The 21,401-nt window shown below is 42.1% G+C and overlaps 1 protein-coding gene across 1 annotated transcript in view; it reads left to right on the forward strand.

Moving 5' to 3' along the window:
* svep1 (sushi, von Willebrand factor type A, EGF and pentraxin domain containing 1) overlaps positions 1–21,401 on the forward strand; it is a 232,298-nt gene that overhangs the window by 169,900 nt on the left and 40,997 nt on the right. The window contains exons 37-41 of the mRNA XM_060841756.1: positions 3,738–4,410; positions 7,119–9,982; positions 15,601–15,829; positions 16,785–16,937; positions 19,215–19,278. Coding sequence (XP_060697739.1) covers positions 3,738–4,410; positions 7,119–9,982; positions 15,601–15,829; positions 16,785–16,937; positions 19,215–19,278 — 3,983 coding nt within the window. The remainder of the gene's footprint in view (positions 1–3,737; positions 4,411–7,118; positions 9,983–15,600; positions 15,830–16,784; positions 16,938–19,214; positions 19,279–21,401) is intronic.

The raw sequence follows: 21,401 nt of genomic DNA on the forward strand, positions 1-21,401 counted from the left end.
CCACATATAAACTTTGGATGATTGACTGAATATATTATAAATATATATATATATTATTCACAGAATGTGGGCATCACTGGCGAGGCCAGGATTTATTCTCCATCCCTAATTGACCGAATGACATGTAAGAGTCAATCACATTGCTGTGAGTCTGGAGCCACATGTAGGCCAAACCATGTAAAAGATGGCAGTTTCTTTCCCGAAAGGGCATTAATGAACCAGATAATTTCTAACCTGTGAAATTCTTTACCACTGAGGGGTGTAGAGGTTGGGTCATTGAGTGTATTCAAGGCTGGGATAGATTTTTGATCAGTAAGGAAACCCAGAAAATGGGGAAACGGCAGGAAAATTTAGGCATAAGCCCTTCATCAGGAATCTCATCAGAGCAGACTTAATAGGCTGAAGGCCCGACTTACATCTTACAGCCTTAAACCATAATTATATCAAAACATTGGCTTCTATATTCTTCTCAAAAGGCTTAAATTTTAAAAGAATCATAAGCAAAGGTGGCTTTCAAATAAACGCAGTAAACAACTCAAGCAACCGCAATGGAGAGGAACAGAGTTCAGGCATTTGACGCAGTGTTAACAAAAACATTCAGGTGGATTTTCCACAACCTGTGGAGATGAGGAGGCCAGAAACAGCCGAAACCACACAGATGACTTCAGCGGCACAGAGGCAGCCAATTAGAGCGATTACCTCCCAAATAAGGAATGGTCTTTAGATTAGATTACTTGCAGCATGGAAGCAAGCCCTTCGGCCCAACAAATCCACACCCGACCTATCAGAGTGCAACCCACCCAGACCCATTCCCCTATATTTACCCCTTCACCTAACACCACGGGCAATGTAACATGGCCAATTCACCTAACCTGCATATCTTTGGATTGTGGGAGGAAACCGGAGCACATGGAGAAAACCCACGCATACACGGGGAGAATGTGCAAACTCCACACAGTCAGTCACCTGAGACGGGAATTGAACCCGGGTCTCTGGTGCTATGAGGCAGCAGTGCTAACTATTGCGCCACTGTGCCACCAGTAGAGTGGCACCTGCTGCCTGTGGAGGTCAACAGTCCATTGGAATTGGTCTCCTTGCATCACAGCCAGGGGACAGTCAGAGATGAAGGCTTTGTGCTGCAATGACAGGGTGAAAACCTGCAGTCAGAGCTGCGATCTATCCTGGGAGGCAGTTTCCTTTCCGTCCTATATCCCTCCAGCTTTGGGAGTTTTATATACAGCCCCCTGTGATAGTTAGTGCCCTTGTAGTCTCTGATGGGCTGCAGCAGTGCCCACCTCTCCCTATGGAGCTGCTTGGCTCCAATACTCTTGGCCCTCAGGAGACAAGTGTGGAACAGGCTGATTAGGAGACTGCATCCCAGAAAATTAGGCAGCTGCCCGTAAGTGCAGGTTGAAGGCTCGCTCCTGAAGTCAAGATCCCAAGACCTGCAGTAAAATCCCAACCATTAACCCAGCTTCTCTCTCCACACATGCTGCTTAAATTGTGGAGTATTTTAGCAGGAACTTAGCCTCACTGGAGATGGCAAATTGCGGGATGGAGAAATAATTGGGTGAGTTTGCCCTGAAGAGAAACTCAATCCCTTCTCACCAGCTCAGCAATTAGATTGTTGGGTGAGAAGGACCTCTAGGGACTTCTTTTTGACAATTAAGACACTGTAATGGTTAATCAGTAGCCACTTAATGGCTTCAGCCTATCACATTCCCAATCACTTGCCTCACCCATCAGGCAAAAAAGCAGTGATTAGTTTCTGACTGGGAAACAGAGTGACCTGTATACTGGGTTAGGGAAGGGGGCTCCATTTGTCCCAGTCTGGTTGCAGTTAGAGGTATGGGCAAGAGCCAAAGGAGTGGCCTATGACAACAAGGGAGTGTGTGGATGCTGACGTGATCCATGGTGACCACATTTACAGCAAGAGTTGGCCACTTGAAGAACTTCAACTCAGAGCAGATGAGCTGTATACCAGCTGGAGACGCTGCAACATATCAGGGAAAGGGAGAGGTAACTGGACAACATGTTTCAGGAAATGGTCATAAAATCATAGAATTCCTAAACTGCAGGTAGAAACCATTCAGCCCATGGAGTCTGCACAGTCCCTCCACAGAGTATCCCACCCAGACCCATCCCCTTTCCCTATTCCCGTAACCCCACATTTACCATGGCTAAAACCACCTAGCCTGTACATCACCGGGCATTACAAGCAATTTAGCATGGCCAATCCACCTAACCTGCTCATTTTTTGACTGTGGGAGAAAACTGGAGCACCCAGCGGAATCCCGAACAGACACAATGTAAATGATGCAATCTGCACAAAAATAGTCACCCAAAGTTAGAATCAAACCCAGGTCCCTGGCACTGGGAGGCAGCAGTGCTAACCATACCTTTTTAATTAATTACAATAATTTTAATCTGTGAATAGGGACAGAGGAGTGTGACTGTGACTGTGACTGAGGTAGGTATTGCAATCCAGAATTTAATACTGGAGGAACCTTTGTCCAATAGGCTCCTGGTGTGAACATGGGCACTGATTACAAGGAGGATGAGCCCCACACAAGAGATTAGCATGTAAAGTTAATGCACATTCAACTAAGGGTTGTGTTCCGACAGGCAGGAAACTAAAAGGAGGAAGAACCAGGTCATTTTCTGAGTAGCAGGCAGTGACTGGCAGTGTAACCCAGGGATCAGTGTTTGGACCCCAGCTATTCCCAAAATATACTAATGATTTAATTGAGGGAACTAGATGTAATATCTTCAAGTTTGCACAAGACACAAAAGTGGGTGGGCAGGTGAACTATGAAGGGGATGCAGAGAAACTTCAGTGCGATTAGGACAAGCTGAGTGGGCAACTGCATATCAGATAAGGAATAATGTGGAAAAATGTGAGGTTAACCACTTTGTCAGCAGAAAGAGGAAGGTAGATTATTATCTGAATGGTGATAGCTTGAGAAGGGAAAGGGTGCAATGAAACTGGGTGTTCTTGTACACCAGTCACCAAAAGTAACCATGCAGACCCAGCGGGTGGGGAAGAAGGCAAATGGTATGTTGACCTTTGTAGTGAAAGTATTTGAGTACAAGAGGAGGGATGTCTTGCTGCAGAGACTTTGTGATACCACACCTGGAGTATTATGAGCAGTTTTGGTTTCTTTATCTGAGTAATGATATCTTGGTTATGGATGGAATGCAAGAAAGATTTACCAGATTTATTCCTGAGATGATAGAACTGATATACGAAGAAAGACTGGGTCAGTTAGGCCTAAATACACAGGACTTTGGAAGAATGAGGGGGAATCTCATAGAAACCAATAAAATTTCAACAGGACTGGACAGGGTAAACAAAGACAAGATGTTCATGATGACTGGGGAGTCCAGAAAAAGTGTTCACAATCTAAGGATATGGAGTAGGCCATTTAGGACAGAGATGAGGAGAAATTTCTTCACCCAAAAAGTGGTTACCCACAGAAAGCTGTTGAAGCCAAAACATTGACTATTTTCAAGAAGGAATTAAATAAAGGTCTCAGAGCTAACAGGATCAATATACATGGGGAAAAAAAGTGGAAGCAAGTGATTGGTTAACACTCCTGTGAAGTACCTCAAGATGTTTTACTTGGGCTATTAATTGCGCTATGTGAATGCAAATTGTTCTTCTACTTGTAGTGGTACCATATTGATTCCAGCATCCGTTATAACGTATTTTCTGATCTCCCCTTCTTTCCTTGCAGCTATACATTGATCGGTTCAGAAAGTAAGAAATGCCTGGCCAATGGGGAGTGGAGCTTGAGTGCCACACAGTGTGTTCCTGTGTCATGTGGACCAGCCCCGAACATTGATCATGCCCTCCCTGATACAAGCCACCAGCTGTATGGGGATATTGCCATTTACTACTGCAAGGATGGCTATAGCATCTCAGGCAACTCACAGCTGGTCTGCAATTCCCAAGGAGCCTGGGCACCACCTGAGGGCCAAGCTGCACCCCACTGTGTGGCAGACTTCTGCAAGAAGCCAGCATTTGCGCCCTATGCTATCCTGGAGACCATCAGCAAGGAGAAATTCGCAGCTGGCTCCCAGGTCACTTATAAATGTGAGGAAGGCTTCGTACTAAATACCTCAGCCTCCATTGAGTGTGTCCGGGGTGGTGAATGGAATCCATCGCCTTTCAGCATACAGTGTATCCCTGTGCGCTGTGGAGAGCCGCCAGTCATTGAGCTGGGCCATGTCAGTGGGCACAACTACAGCTTCGGTGCCATCGTGGCATACACTTGTAACACCGGCTTCTATGTCAAAGGCAATAAGAAACGGATATGCCAGGCCAGTGGAGAATGGAGCGGGCAGCTGCCCAGTTGCCAGCGCGTGTCATGTGGAGATCCCCCTCGTATTGCAAATGGCAATGTTGAAGTAAGTAATCAGTAACCTCATTCCTTTGATGAAGGAACATGGAAACATGGAAATTTGCTCCAGGAGTAGGCCATTTGGTCCTTTGAGCATGCACCATCATTCACTATGATCATTGCTGATCATCCAGTTTCGGGATCCCACTCCCATTTTTTCTCCATGCCCCTTGATCCCTTTAGCTGTAAAGGCCATGTCCAGCTCCCTCTTGAATATATCTAATGAACTTGCCGCAATGGCTTTCTGCAGGCGAGAATTCCACAGGATCACAACTCTCTGAGTGAAGAAATTCTTCCTCAACTCAGTCCTGAATGGCTTGCCCTTTATTCTTCACCTATGACCCAAGTTCTGGACTTCCCCAACATCGGGAACATTCTTCCCTCATCTTGCCTGTTCAGTCCCATCAGGATTTTATATGTTCCTATCTAAGATACCCCCCCTCAATCTTCTAAATTCCAGTTAGTAGAAGCTCACTTGATTCTTCATAGGCCAGTCCTGCCATCCCGTGAATCAGTCTGGTGAACCTTCGCTGGACTCCCTCAATAGCAACAGTTTCCTTCCTCAGACTAGGACACCAAAACTGAACACAATACTCAAGGTACTGAATACCAAGTAATAATTCCTACCACAGTTACACAGGGTTTTAATGAAGCCACAGCTGAAGTACTATGTGCAGTTTGGTTTCCCTACTGAAAGATGGGCATCATTGCCCCAGTGGGAACACTAGAAAGCTTCACCAGTCCTGGAATGAAGGGATTGTTCTGTGATGACAGATTGTACATTCCTGGAAGGCCTGTACTCCTAGGAGTTCAGAAGAATGAGGGGTTATCTAATAGAAACATATTCATTACATAATGGGCTTGATGGTACAGTTGCTGAGGAACTATTCCCTTGGCTAGACAGAATCACAGTCTCAGAAAAAGGGATCAATTATTTTGGACTCAAAGGAGAAATTATCTTAATGGAAATGATCTTAATCTTAATGGAATTCTCTCGCACCCTGCCCCAACCCCAACCCAGAGACCTGTCAATGCTCAGCTGTTGAATATACATAATACGGAGATTGATGGATTTACTCAGGATATATAGCACATCAGCAAGTGATTTGACCCAGCAAGTCCATGCCAGTGTTTGTGCCCCACTTGAGCCACCTCCCATTTCCATTCTAAATGTACCATCATAATCCTCTATCTTTTTCTCCCACATATACTTAAGGGACATGGAGGATTTCATAGAAAGGTAGAATCAAGTTAGAACATCAATGGTGATATTGATAAATGGTGAAGCAGACCTGAGGGGCTGAAAAGCCTGCTCCAATTCCAATTCCTTCAGTTCCTTTTGTATCTTACTCTGACCTTCTGACTTGAAGAAACAATATAAGGTAACAAAGACAGGATTTCACAAACTAGACTTGCATCCCCTACCAATGAGAAAATTAATGGATGAATTGTTTGGTTTAAGGATTTATGAAAGCAATTTTACTGGATAGTTGAAGAGAGTCTTTTGACAGATTCTGTAGGTCAAGACAAATAAGGAATGGATGGCAAATGCTGACCTTGTAGCAGGACCCATATCCCGTGGGAAAGCTAAATTTAAAAAATCACAGGGAGGCGTTGGGAGTAAGGTTCAAATAAGCTTCTTCAAGAAGTGTTTGCCTCTTCCTCCCACAATTTGCAGTAGATCCTAGCTCAATTAGTAATTATAATAGACTTATGAAGTTTTGTTAAACTTGAAGATAACATGATTTGAAGCCAAAACTGATGGATAAGCCACAATCTCGTTCAATGGTGGCTGCTTCTTTGACACCTACATTCGTTCATCCTTCACCCTAAAGAAATAAGATTTGCATTTATATAGTGTCTTTCACTACCTCAGGACAACCAAAAGTGTTTAATGAACTATATTCATGATGAAGAAATGCTAGCAGACTATGCATAAAAAGATCCCATATACAGCAAACCATATTGATAATCACAGCGATAATTTTGAATCTTATAGAACTAAAACTTAATTAAAATATCGAATTATATTGTTCATACTTGAATAGTAAATAATGCATTACAACTAAAAAAAGTTAGATTTTTCATAGTATCTGATGAATTGAAAAGAGATTGATAGATTTAATCATTTCTGGCAAAATTTTGTAAATAGATTTGGTAATATATTCATCAAGGGTTCATTTTCATTGTTTATTTCTGTAAATTCAAATATGATACATCTTCATGTTTACAACATGAGGACATTCAAATACACTACTATTTATCATAGAATCCCTACAGTTCAAATAAAGGACATTCGGCCCATCCTGTCTGCACTGATTCTCTGAAGATTATCTTATTCCCCCATCCCTATCCCCACAACTTTGCATTTACCTTGCCTAATCTGCCAAACCTGCACATTACAGGGCGATTTAGCCCAGCCAATCCAAGTCTGCACATCCTTGGACTGTGGGAGGAAACCAGAGCTCTCAGTGGAAACCCACACAGATGTGGGGAGAATGTTTAAACTCCACACAGTCAGTCATCCAAGGCTGGAATTGAATCTGAGTCCCTCGTGCTGTGTGGCAGCCATGTTAACTACTAAGGATTGCTTTTATGTGTTTGGAGAGGGAGAGGTTTTAAGCATTAGCTTTAGCTCACAAGAAGAATGAAATTGATTGTTGGAGATGCAGAACAATAGATAATGATTTTCTTTTTCCTTTTCTTGGATTACAGATAAAGAATGGCACACTGTTTCAGAGTGAAGTCAGGTACTATTGTGATCATGGCTATCGACTGGTGGGCAATCCCATTCGTACCTGCCAGGGAAATCGGCATTGGTACAGTGAATCATCACCTTCCTGTGTGCTTGTAAACTGTGGGTCTCCTCCAAGCATTGAACATGGGCACTTCAAGGGGTCAGATTCCCACCTAGGCTCACAGGTCGAACTCTACTGCGAGGAAGGTTACGCTGTCTCTGGAGATCCAGTGTTAACCTGCGGGGGTGACGGCAAATGGGGTGGAAACCGGATGCCAGAGTGTCATCGGCTAAGGTGCCCAGAGCCATTGGCCCCAGGGCAGGAGAGTCACCTGATTGTCCACGAGACAGAAAAGACTGGGATCATTCAGCTTGAGTGCATGGAGGGGTATACCTTAGAGGGACCAACAATTTTAAAGTGCCTGTCCTCTCAGCGGTGGAATGATTCCTTTCCATTTTGCAAACCCGTTATTTGTGGGAGACCCCCAGAGATCCAGTATGGCGAGGTTTTAGTTTCTGATCTTCACTTTGATAGTATTGCCAACTACACCTGTGCTGATGGATTTGTAGCAAAGGGGAAGCCATTCCTGACTTGCCAAGCCAATGGAAAGTGGGAATCCCCTGTGCCAGAATGTGTTGCAGTCGAATGCCCACAGCCAGAGCTGATTGGCAATGGAATTGTGGACATCCAGGGACTGACTTACCTTGGCAAAGCCGTGTACACATGTAAGCCAGGGTTTCAGTTGATAGGAAATACCACTGTGATTTGTGGCGAAGACGGTAAATGGCAAGGGAGAAGGCCAATCTGTAAACCCATTGAATGTCCTGTTCCCCAAGAAGTAGCAAGCGGCAGAGCTCAATTTGAGAAATTATACTATCGAGATATCGTCACATACACATGCAACACAGGCTTTAGACTGGAAGGTCAGGAAAGACTGACTTGTTTGGAGACAGGTCAATGGAATGCGATGGCCCCTGTCTGCAAACCCATCAAATGTGACCCACCTCAGCTGATAGAAAATGGTTTTGTTGAAGGTTCCGATTACAGCTTTGGAGCTCTTATTTTTTACAGTTGCTTTCCTGGCTTTCACTTAATTGGGAACTCCATGCACATCTGTAAGGAAACATTCTGGTCCAGTGCCCTTCCTTATTGTGCACCCATTGACTGTGGCCTCCCACCTCATATCGATTTTGGGGGTTACGTGGTCATCCCAAGTCAGGACAGACAAGGCAATGAAGGACTCGAAAACTACGCACGACCCAACAGTCAGGAAAGTGACTCTGGCACCTTGAGCAACCTCCTCACTTCAGACCTTGGAACTAACAATGGTATTCCAATTTCTGCTTCAGAGCAAATGAGTTCCAGTAATGGCAAGCGAATATGGAATACTCCATCAACCTTGGACCTTCTGCAGTCTTCTGAATTCTTTAGTGGCACTGTCATTCATTACTACTGTTACAGTGGCTACAAGCTGCTAGGGCCTAATGTGCTGGAGTGCCAAGAAAATGCCTCATGGAATGGAAGTGCCCCTTCCTGTCTACTGATAGAGTGTGAGCTTCCAATTAAGCCAGAACATGGACATATTACATTTTCAAGCAAACTGGTTGGGAGTGTGGTACAATATATGTGTGACTCTGGATACGAGCTTGTTGGTTCAGCCACTGGGTATTGCACACCACAAAGTGAATGGAGTACCACACCCCCAGAGTGTCAACTTATATCGTGTGGAGTTCCCAGCCAAATTGCAAATGGTGTGGTGAGGGGTAATAACTACACTTACACCAGTGTGATTGTTTACGAGTGTCGCTCTGGATTTTCACTGGTTGGGGTCAAGAGGAGAACCTGTCGGGCCAATAAAGAATGGAATGGCATGGAGCCGCAATGTGTCCCAATCTCTTGTGGGTCACCACCCAGTCCCAGCGATGGCAATGTGCTTGCAGGGAATCATACATTCCAGAGTGTGGCCAAGTATAGTTGCAGTTTCGGTTTCCTGATTGAGGGGGATCAGACTCGTACCTGTCTTGCTAATGGGAGCTGGAGTGGGGAGATGCCAGAATGCAGGTTGGCAGCATGTCCACCACTTGCAGATATACAGAATGGGAAAACCTCAGGATTTGAATTCACGCTTGGGAAGGAAATAGAATTCCAGTGTGAGGAAGGTTACCTATTGCATGGCACGCCCAGTATCGTGTGCCAGGCAGATGGAAAGTGGAGTGATGAGACACCACAGTGTGTACCCATCAGCTGCGGACCTCCGGAAGATATCTCCTATGGATTCATAAATGGGTCAAGTTTCAGATTTGGTGACTCTGTAAATTACATCTGCTTCCTCGGATACAGACTCACAGGTACCTTAGTTAGACATTGTCTACAAAACGGCTCCTGGAGTGGCAGTGTCCCAGAATGTGAACCATGCAAGTGCCCACAGCCACTTGTCCACAACGGATTTACTACAAGCCGCAATATTGCCTGTGGCAGCTTAATATCCTTCCAGTGCAAGGAAGGTTTCAAGTTGCTGGGCTCCTCACAGGTTCTGTGTGAAAATGGAGGCTCTTGGAATTCGAGCCTTCCCTACTGTGGCCGGATTTCTTGCGGCACGCCTCCAGTGATTCACAATGCATTCTTTAATGGAAGCAGATCCGTGCATGAAAATGCCATAGCCTATAACTGTTTGCCTGGCTATACCATGAAGGGGAATCCAGCGGTTTTCTGCACGGAACGAGGGAGATGGAGTCGACCATACCCAACATGTGTGCCTCTGCTCTGTGGTCCCCCTCCACCAGTACAAAATGCTGTTTTAACAGATGACCTGCACACCTTCAGGAGTAGAGTTAGTTATAGGTAAGGACTACATTGCCTAAGTTCCATGGATCTTTTATTATTATTGTCTTGAATCAATTGTATGATGTCCATTATTCTATGTGATATTGGTGCAAGACTCATTCTTTCTTTGTTGCTTGGGTCCAGTATGTCCCCTTTTGAACTATTTTCATCATGGGGTTGGATTTACTGGTCAACGCGGATTGAGGGAGATGACAGGGAAGATGGTCGGTTCACTCATTCCTAGTCCTTCATTACATTAAATCAAGTGTAGCCAGACAATTGGTGGGCAGACAATGGGAATCCTGCCAATTTGTGTAGTCAAGAGGCACACCATACCATATCATGCGTCTAATGTGGGATGTCTGGAGGAACATGTTAGACCATAATCTCTACGTCAGTCACAACCACAAATTTAGAGGCTTCCTGTTTCCTCATTCTCCCCTTCTTTTGTAACTGTACAACACATCAAATCCACTAATAGCCAAATGTTTTGACCTTCACGAGGAGACTCTGCTGTTTCATGCACCCATGGATCCATCCACAGGCCTTTCAGACACCCTTGTGCCCACCTTGGTGTAACTCGCTCCAAATGTTTCTCCATCTGTCTCCTGTAAAATGGAGTGAGCCAGGAAACGTTTCAGTCTATTAGCTTTTCCATGAAGTATTGGGAAATGGCTTCTGATCTCATTACTCACTTCCCTTCTGCATTACCAGGTGTTGTTGGGTGACACCAGATTGTTGATCAATAATATGGAACTGTATGCAAACATAAGCCGGTCACAATGTGAGGTAGATTAAGGAGGGAGCAGTTTATTCAGTTTGCCTCTGGAAAGCCCAGACCATAATCTTTATGCCAATTTTCTCATTTTGTTTGCATCCAAATTCATTTTTAAAACAGAAACCTATTTCCTTTACATACCTTACCCGACCACATTTGTTATTTATTTTATTCCTTCCTTTCTCTCCTAATTTTCTTCAAGCTGAGAAGCAGTTCAAATAACAGCAAAGTCTGATGATTTTTAAAAAAAAATATTCAGGGATAAGGGCTTAGCTGGCAGGACCAACATTTATTGCCCACCTCTAATTGCCCAGTGGGCAATTCAGAGTCAACCACATTGCCATTTGCTCCCAGATCTTTGAACTATATCATAGTAGCTCAACATGACAGACTGCCTTAGTATGATTTGTCATGAAGCGATAACAATTTACATTTAATTGTAATTAAGTAAAATAAGTAGAAAGTGAGGACTGCAGATGCTGGAGATCAGAGCTGAAAATGTGTTGCTGGAAAAGCGCAGCAGGTCAGGCAGCATCCAAGGAGCAGGAGATTCGACGTTTCAGGCATAAGCCCTTCTTCAGGATTCCTGAAGAAGGGCCTATGCCCGAATCGTCGAATCTCCTGTTTCTTTGATGCTGCCTGACCTGCTGCGCTTTTCCAGCAACACATTTTCAGCATTAGGTAACATAAGTAAAATGTAAAGGCCCTGAGGCGCTGCAAAGGCGCATCATCGGGCAAAATTTGACACTAAGCCATAAGGAGACTTAGGCTAGGAAGTCAAAACATGAATCAAAAGCTTGGCTTGAAAGAGCATCTTAAAAGAAGAGGAGAGAGGCAGAGGTTTTGGGAGACAATTCTAGAGTTCAGAACATTGGCAACTGTAGGAACAACCAACAATGGTGGAGGAACAGACATCAAAGGATGTGGTAGAGGGCAGACCGGAAGAGTGCAGACATCTTGGAAGCTGCAGAGCTTGAGGACATTAGAGAGGTAGTGATTGGCCTTGGTCATGGAGAAATCCAACATAAAGACGATCATTTCTCCTCTTTTCAGCATGGCCTCTGATACAGGAAGGTCCAGGTCTAAGAATGGAACCAACAGGTTGCCATTTAAAGAATCTGCACTCACAGTGCATTGGTGCACCAAAAAAAGTTGACTGTAGCAGTTTCAATCTTATACGGTACCACACAGAATAAACATCACAGAAATGAGAGACACAGTCCAACTAGTTGTTACGACTGGTCCCTGTGCTCGGGTCCTCAATTCATTATGAAGGATTAAATACTTCCATTTCTTTAGTTTGCTGCTCCCTTGGTTGAATTACGGCTAATATAAAAGGATTCCTTCCCTCATGGATACCTTTTAAAACAAGGAAGTTTAACCAATTTCATTAATTCACGAAAGATTGATTTTATCAAGTATCCTCCGGGTACTCTGGTTTCCTCCCACAGTGCAAAGAAGTGCAGGTTAGGTGAATTGGCCATGCTAAATTGCCCGTAGTGTTAGGTGAAGGGGTGAATGTAGGGGAATGGGTCTGGGTGGGTTGCTCTTCGGAGAATCGGTGTGGACTTGTTGGGCCAAAGGGCCTGTTTCCACACTGTAGGGAATCTAATCTAATCTTAAAAAATGCAAGAGGAGGTTAAAAAAAAGTTAACACATGTTCACAATTAGAAATGAGAAATAATTCCAAAAAGGCAAACATTAAAGATAAATTTAACATAGACCAGACAAAGACTGTGAGGAGTTGCTTGTAAGATGTTACACTTTTAAATTGGGTGATAGTGGTAGTATTGATTTTGCCAGTTGAACAGTTGCTTGGAGATTCTTGGTTCTACAGCTAATTCCTTCGATAATGGCTGAACTGCCTTGCTTTCAGCAATCAGAGAGAAATTTAATTTATTTTTACCTCCACACACAGGATGTCTAGTGGAATTTCTCAACTTTGCGTCCCCACTTCACATGTTAACACAGCAGAACTTGGACTACAAGTCAGCACACCAGCTCTCTAGCACACACATAGACAAATGGTTGCAGTTGGTTTTTAAGCCCCTTTCTTGTGTATTTCTGGAATGATAAAACACACAGCACTGCCTTTTGTTTTTCAATTTATTGTAGTCTAGGGCAAACCCATTTGAGATTTACAGTACAGTTTTTGAAAAGTATCGATCCTTTTGAAGTGTTGCTCATTCACTAGTCTATAACAGGACATTGTTTCAAAAATTCTAAAAATTATATACACTGCATTACCAAAGGCAGTAATTAAAGAAAATGGATACATTTAAGGGGAAGCTGACATGCATGTGAGGGAGAAGAAACATAAATAAAAGCAACGGACCGTATCTTGAAAATATATTAGAACCCCAAAACACTTATGTTTATTTTGAACTTATAAGTACAACATATATTTTAGAAAGGAAGGTATACGAGCTAAATGCAATGGCAATCTAAATTGTTTATGTGGATTACACTGAGTTTTGAGTGGAATCATAGAATGTTCCACCTGAAGAGTGTCACATTTTGTCCTCATTTCCTAAGTTTTCTGCGTATTTCCTCCTTCACTTCTCTCACATTATTTCATTGTGTATGAACAGAGCCATTAGAGTGATTAGTCCTTGAATATCTGTGCCAATCAAAATTGGGATGGTTTTCAGCAAATGATCACTTGATGAATTTTAACAGATCTCCCAAATTAACATCAACTACATTCCCTGTGTTTTTTTCCATTTAAAAGTGTTCAGCTACATTCCTTTTGAGAATACTTTAGACATCATTGCTGAGTTGTCACTTTTGAATTCAAAACTAATGAAGTAAAATTGACTTTAGTCGGGTCATAGTTATTGAACCAGTAAAGATATATGAAGTTGCATTTTACATAGAATAAAGAATGTTAATTTGCAGAACAGGCCTTTCGGCCCTTGATGTTGCACCATTCTGTGGAACCAATCTGAATCCTATCTATCCTACACTATTCCATTTTCATCCATATGTTTATTCAATGACCATCTTAATGCCCTTAAAGTTGGCAAGTCTACTTCTGTTGCAGGCAGTGCGTTCCACACCCCTACTACTCTCTGACTAAAGAAACTATCTCTGACATCTGTCCTATATCGAACACCTCTCAATTTAAACTTACGTCCCCTCATGCAACCATCACAATCCAAGGAAAAAGGCTCTCACTGTCCATTCCATTTAACCCTCTGTTTATCTTATATGTCTCAATTAAGTCACCTCTCAACCTTCTTCTCTCTAACAAAAACAGTCTGAGCTCGCTCAGCCTTTCCTTATAAGACCTTCCCTCCATATCAGGCAACATCCTAGTAAATCTTCCCTGAACCATTTCCAAAACTTCCACATCCTTCCAATAATGCGGTGACCAGAACTGTACGCAATACTCCAAGTGCATCCTCACTAAAGTTTTGTATAGTTGCAGCATGACCTTGTGGCTCTGAAACTCAATCTCCCTACCAACAAAAGATAGCACACTGTATGCCTTCTTAACAACCCTATCAACCTGGGTGGCCACTTTCAGGGATCTAGGTACCTGGACACCAAAATCTCTCTGCTCATCTATACTACCAAGAATCTTACCAGAAGCCCAGTACTCTTTATTCCCATGGCTCCTTCCAAAGTGAATCACCTCACACTTTTGCACATTAAGCTCCATTTGACACCTCTCAGCCTAGCTCTGCAGCTTATCTATGTCCCTTTATAACCTGCAACACCCTTCAGTACTATCCATAACTCCACTTACCTTAGTGTCATCCGCAAATTTACTAACCCATTCTTCTACGCCCTCATCTAGGTCATGTATAAAAATGACAAACAGCAGTGGCCCCAAATCAGATCCTTGCAGTACACCACTAGTAACTGAACTCCAGGATGAACATTTCCCGTCAACCACCACCCTCTGTCTTCTTTCAGCTAGCCAATTTCTGATCCAAACCGCTAAATCACCCACAATCCCGTATTTTGTGCAATAGCCTACCATGGGGAATCTTATCAAACGCCTTACTGAAATCCACATTCCCCAAATCAACCACTTTACCCTCATCCACCTGTTTGGTCACCATCTCAAAGAACTCAAAAAGGTTTGTGAGGCAAGCCCTAGCTGACTATCCCTAATCAACTTATTCCTCTCTAGATTATTATAAATCCTATCTCTTATAACCTTTTCCAACACTTGACCCACAACCGAAGTAAGGCTCATAATTATCAGAGTTTTCTCTACTCCCCTACTTGAACAAGGGGCCAACATTTGCTATCCACCAGTCTTCTGGCACTATTCCTGTAGACAATGATGACATAAAAATCAAAGCCAAAGGCTCTGAAATCTCCTCCCTGGCTTCCCAGAGAATCCTAGGATAAATCTCATTTGACACAAGGACTTACCTATTTTCACACTTTCCAGAATTGCTAACACTTCGTCCTTGTGAACCTCAATCCCATCTAGATAACATTGTGTTTTTCCAGTGTGAATACTGAGGAAAAATATTCATTTAGTGCCTCCTCTATCGCCTCTGACCCCACTACTATCCTTGAGTGGCCCTAATCTTTCTCTAGTCATTCTTTTATTCCTGATATACCAAAGAAAACTTTAGGGTTTTCCTTGAGCCTATCTGCCAATGACTTCTCGTGACCCCTCCTGGCTCTTCTTAGCTCTCTCTTTAGGTCTTTCCTGGTTAACTTGTAACTCGCAAGCACCCTAACTGAACCTTGCTGTCTCACCCTAACATAAGCGTCCTTCTTCCTCTTGACAAGAGAGGAAGAAGAATATTTTGTTGAATATCTAAGACTTGAGACATTAACTTCAAGCAGCAAGTATTTAAAAGTAACTTGTCAAAATGACATCTTTTTGCAGATGTTTAGAGGGTTATGTAATGGAAGCTGAGAAAGATGTAAGAACATGTTTAGAAGATGGTTCTTGGTCCAGCCATAGTATTCTGTGCAAACTACAGACTTGCCCTCTGCCAATGAGCAAAATGGCAAATGTTATTATTTCTGGAACACGATTTACACTCAATGAAAGTATTATCATCTCCTGTGAAGAAGGATACAGATTGTCAGGAGCAAACCAGTCTATCTGTCAGGTAAGCACTCCTAGTAAAGGTGTGTTAGTTACATATACAAATGTTCTATAGGTATATATGAAATTTACCCGGGACACATTCAATTTCATATTTGCAAATATATTTGCAAATGTATAGAAGACTGTTTCTAAAGTATAGCACATTTGCAGGAATATGAACTTATGCTGGTAGTAGGAGTGGATTGATCAGTGAGGCTGAATAGCTGTAAATTCTGTAATTTATTATAGTACTGATGTGATGTGCTGTGGTTTTAGGGTTTAATTTTGTAAGGTGTTGTTCTTTCTTGCAATATGGAAAAAGAAAGACTTGCGTTTACCTCGTACCTCTTCACAAGCTCAGCATATCCAAGGGCTTGACAATCAATGAAATGCTTTTTGAAGTTTAGCATTCTTGCAATTTAGGAGATGCAGCAGTCTTATTGGTGTGCTGCCTCTAGTCAGATAGATAGTTCATTTCTTACTAACAAAATATTAATAAATCCCAGCATGTGTTGTGAAACCATAGCAATAATGTATAATATAAATAAGCCAGTGCATTGTATTCATAGGTATTCCAAAACTAAATCAAGGCTTGTACATATTTAATGAATCTTATCGACATATCCTTCTTAATTAATCCAAATAAAAGCATCAAAGCCAACTATTTATAGAATTTATAAAATGTCAATTGGTTCATACATATGCTTATGTTCTACGTGAGCTTCCTCCAACTTTTATTTTTAATTTCATTTTGCCCTATTCTCCTATCCTTCTGTTCCTTGCACTCTCCTATGTTCATATTCACCATAATGTGATAGTGTGCTTCACATTTTAGCCAGTATGCTTAAATTTGTTAAATAACGACTCCAAATGTAATTGCAATCATTTATATGATGAGACTATTTTTAAATGCAATTGTCTTACACAAAGGCTTTCCATGTACCATTGTTTTCATGTGCATTCTAATCTTTCACCAGAATGGTTTCTGGAATCCACCAATTTCAGATATTCTGTGTCTCCCTGTATCGTGTGAGGAGCTACCCCCTCCATTGCATGGCTCAATTAAGGGAACCAGCTATGTATATCAAGACAGTGTAACTTACCAGTGTGATTACGGCTATGGGTTACAGGTACCTTTTCATGTTTCTACATTCTTTTTTGAACATTACTTCACTTTTTGAAAATCAAACTGCATTCATCTGATATTTCTTAGAATTCAACTCCTTGGTGGTATTCTTTAAAAATGATATGGGTATAACTGGCACAGTTAGTGTTTGTCAATTTGAGAGTAGATTGGCTGGTTCCCACTAGCCAGATGGCCAGAAACAATTATTTTGATCCAGAATGCACTGTCTGTAAGAATTCTGGGGGAAGCAGATTCAGAAATAACTTTTAAAACAAAACTTTTTTGTGCTTTGGGAAATAGCAAAAGTGCTTGTGAAAGTGATTGGTAATTCTTTCAGAGCAGATATAGGCACATTGGGCTAACTGGTCCTTTCTTGTGCTAAAGGATTCTATTATTTAGTGGCCTTTCCTTAGTTGAGCTTGAACAATGCAAGAACACAGAAATAAAAGCAGAGGAAGCCATTTGGTCCCTCAAGCCTGCCTGCTTTTCGATTCGCTCTGATCTGATCTGAGTGCAGTCATATCTCCCTGTCCCTGTCCCCGACCATAACGTTTGATTCTCTTGTCCATCAAAAACCTATCTAACTTAGCATTGACTATACTCAATGTTTCTCTGTTTACAGATGCTGCCATAACTGCAGAGTCCCTCCAATATTCTCTGTGTTAGATCCTGGCTTCTAGTTGGCTGGCAGACAATACAGGAGTTTTCCATTTAAGCACCTAATAGGACGAGAAGCCTGCCAATCAGCACTTACATACTGGCAGTCCTTCTCACTGGTGAGGGCAGGGGTTAATCACCATTAAAGTTACTTGCCCACACCATTTAGAGCAAAACGTATTAAATCTTGACCAAAAACTTGAAATGGTCAGCAGTTTGGCAACATCTCCGAGAGAAATCTGTCAAGTGACCCTTCCTCAGAACTGATGGTAGCTTAGAAGATGTTGGTTTATATGCAGAAGATAGGGTTGGGGCAACAGGGTAAGGAGTAACCAATAGTTGGGATAGAGCTCAAAGAGTGCAAACAGCAGTTTGGCAAACAAAGGAGTGGATACCAATCTGGCTAGGGGGGTGAATAGCTGTTAATGGGGACTGTTAGTGGCTTCAATGAGCTTCCAGTTGCCTGCCACTTCAACACACTACTCTGTTCCCTGGCCAGCATATTTGCCAGAGGCTTACTGCAGTGCTCCATCAAATCTCTGTGCACACTGGAAGAATCACACTTCATTTATCACTTGGAGACCTTGCAACCTTCTGGAGCCAATGTCCTTACCCCAATCCCCACATACCAGCCTTTGTTATCATATATGAAAATGTGTATGTGGGATCAGTCGGTTCCGTAGGCAGGTGCTGAGGAAGGAGATGTGGCTGTGCTAACGAGTCTGTTTGAGTGTGGCTGTGCTAACGAGTCTGTTTGAGTGTGGCTGTGGTAACCCATTTGTTATCACATAACCCATTTCACACACAGCCCATTTTAGCCACTAATAGTCTCCATTAATAATTATTCATGCTCCTAGCCAGAATGCTATCTACTCCTTTGTCTGTCCAACTGTCCTTCTCTCTCTTTGAGCTCTGTCCCTACCTATTTATACTCCTTATCCTCTCCACCCACTGTCTCTTCTGCATATAAACTGACATATTCCTAGCTACTGAAAATGTGTTGCTGGAAAAGCGCAGCAGGTCAGGCAGCCTGACCTGCTGCGCTTTTCCAGCAACACATTTTCAGCTCTGATCTCCAGCATCTGCAGACCTCACTTTCTCCTCATATTCCTAGCTACCATCAGTTCTGAGGAAGATACATGCGAACCGAAATGTTAACTCTGCTTTCTCTCCACAGATGCTGCCAGACTCGCTGAGCTTTTCCAGCAATTTTTGTTTTTGTTTCTGATTTACAGCATCCACAGTTTCTCAGGTTTTTAACTGAGCAAAAGCTTGGTAGATTTTAAAAAGCAACTTTAAAAGTGGAGAGAGGGACTGTGCAGCAGGGAGGTTTACACATTTAAACGGAATGATGGTTTGGAAAATTCCTTTCTTCCTCCCCCCATCTGCCCCACCTGCAGATCAAAAGCAGGTGAGGATTACATACACCAATGTACTGCAAGGAGTAATTTGATGGAACACAGAACTGACATTTTGCAGATGGTCATGAAGTCATACAGCACAGAAGAATCACTTCAGGCCAAGTCTGCATCGACCTATCTACAATAAACCTATTTAACAAGGTGCAGCATGCCACTTTCAGGATACTGTATTCTCTAGTTATTGCTATTTATTTCTGTTACAGGGCAATGTGGAGAGATTCTGTCAAGCAGATGGGTCATGGAATGGAACAGAAGTTTCCTGTCAGGGTAAGTACTTTCAGGAATGAAGTAGTTAATTCAGAATTTTTTTTCTTGCAAGAGTGAGACCAGCACTGTTGCGAATCAAATTCAAGATGACCTATTTACCAGTTGGAGATCTTTCATCCACTAAGCCATGTGATGGGATTTGGAATAACAGCTGTCTAACCATTGCTGAGCTGGAAATATTGGAGTTAATCATTTTAATTTCACTATTAATGACTTAGAGGAAGCTATCATTGACATTTTGATGGAGGGAGGCTGATACTTAGAGGCTAATTCTCGAATAGAACTATGGTTAACGGACACATGTTGTGGTTCAGATTTTTCAGACTGATAATGAGGCGAAATGTTTTCCATCTCAGGGTTGTAAATTGTGGAATCCTCTATGTCAGAGAGCTGAGGATACTCAGTTGATGATTATATTTCAAGACAGAGTTTGATTTATTTTGGACAAAATAAGAATCAAGGGATATGCTGATAGCGTGGGAAAATATTGTTAAAGTGGAAGGAAGCCATGATTGGACCGAACAGCAGAGTAGGTTCACAATTGTCCAATTTGTTCTCCTGTTTCTTAGTTTTTACCAAAACTGTGACAAGAAAAACTTATTTATATGTATAAACAGGGATTTTGTCATATTTGCTTTAAAGTCACAATGTTAAAATGGGAACGCTACAGAATTTCTGAACCTAATTCTGCAGGCCTAATTATCAATGCATGCAATTCACTGCAGTATTCAGCTGATTCCAGTTGTTCAGTATTTCCAAACCATGAAAGGAACTCAATCAATGTGTTGAATCAGTTTATTTCAATTATTTATTGAACAGCTGACCTTTATGTTGGGGCCTGGTTAGCTCAGTTAGCTATATGGTAAGCATATGGTTCAATTCCCATTCTAGCAAAATCAGATTTGGGACACATCTCTTTACAAAGACAAACCTCTACTGACAATAAAACCGGATAAAGCATCAGCAGATATTGAGCCAAGGATCTGATTTCAAACAGCCTACATAATTATCCCTTCTATTATACCTCATTTGCAATAGAGATTGCTTCATGATATGGTTTTTAAACCAAATTGCTGACATTCTCAAAAATAAAATTTAAATGTTCATGTTAATTTCCTGTCAAAATATGTTTAGCACTCAGATAAAAGCAAAACATTGCAGATACTGGAAATCAGAAACACACAGAGAGAATACTGTACAAGACAAACTTAGCAGGTCTCGCAGCACCCGTAGAGAGAGAAACAATCAAGTTCTGTATGCATCTTCTTCAGACTTCTTCTTCTGAGCTGGACCCATTCTATGAAGTCAGGAATACAATGCCATTTAGGGACTTAAAGCAGAATAGCAAACCCCTCATAGATAACGATTTTCAACTTGAAGTGCAGTTTGTCCCTAATCTACTGATTTTATTTAATATTCCTCACTGCCTCATCATGACTTGCATTATCTCCAGGATGATCAATTCTCTGGGACTGTTCCAGGATTGGTCAGAGTTAAAGATCAGTCACCAGGACACTGCAGCATATGAGGGCAGGGAGAAAAACCATAGGTAATAAATTCAAGAAAAGTGGGGAAAGAAAACCAGAAAATTTGGCAGCATCTGTGGCGAAAGTATTGCGTCCAGTTTTTGAGTCATCATCTACTTGTAGTGTTAACTCAGTTTCACTCTGTCTCACAGACGCTGCCTGGCCTGCTGAGCTTTTCCAGCACATTCTCTTTTATGTCAGATTTTTAGCATCCGCAATATTTTGCTTTAGTTATGGGGTTATTTATAAAAACAAAGTCAGATTTTTAAAAAGTTTCTTTGGCCACTTGATGAGCCCTAATCCTAATGGCTTGGCCAGCATTTATTGTCCACCTCTAATTGCCCAGAAGGTAGTTAAGAGTTAGCTTCATTGCTGTTGGTAGGGAGTCACATGTAGGTCAGAATAGGTATGGATGGCAGTTTTCTTCCCTAAAGGACATTAATGAATCAGATTGGATTTTCCCAACAATCTACAATGGATTCGTTGCCATCACTAGACTCTTAACTTTATCGAATTCACATTCCACCATCTGCCATAGTGGGAATAAAACCCCAGAACATTACCTGGGTCTCTGGATTAACAGTCCAGCTAATGTCA

Source organism: Hemiscyllium ocellatum, chromosome 2, assembly GCF_020745735.1.
Source record: "Hemiscyllium ocellatum isolate sHemOce1 chromosome 2, sHemOce1.pat.X.cur, whole genome shotgun sequence".
NCBI classification, from domain to species: Eukaryota; Metazoa; Chordata; class Chondrichthyes; order Orectolobiformes; family Hemiscylliidae; genus Hemiscyllium; species Hemiscyllium ocellatum.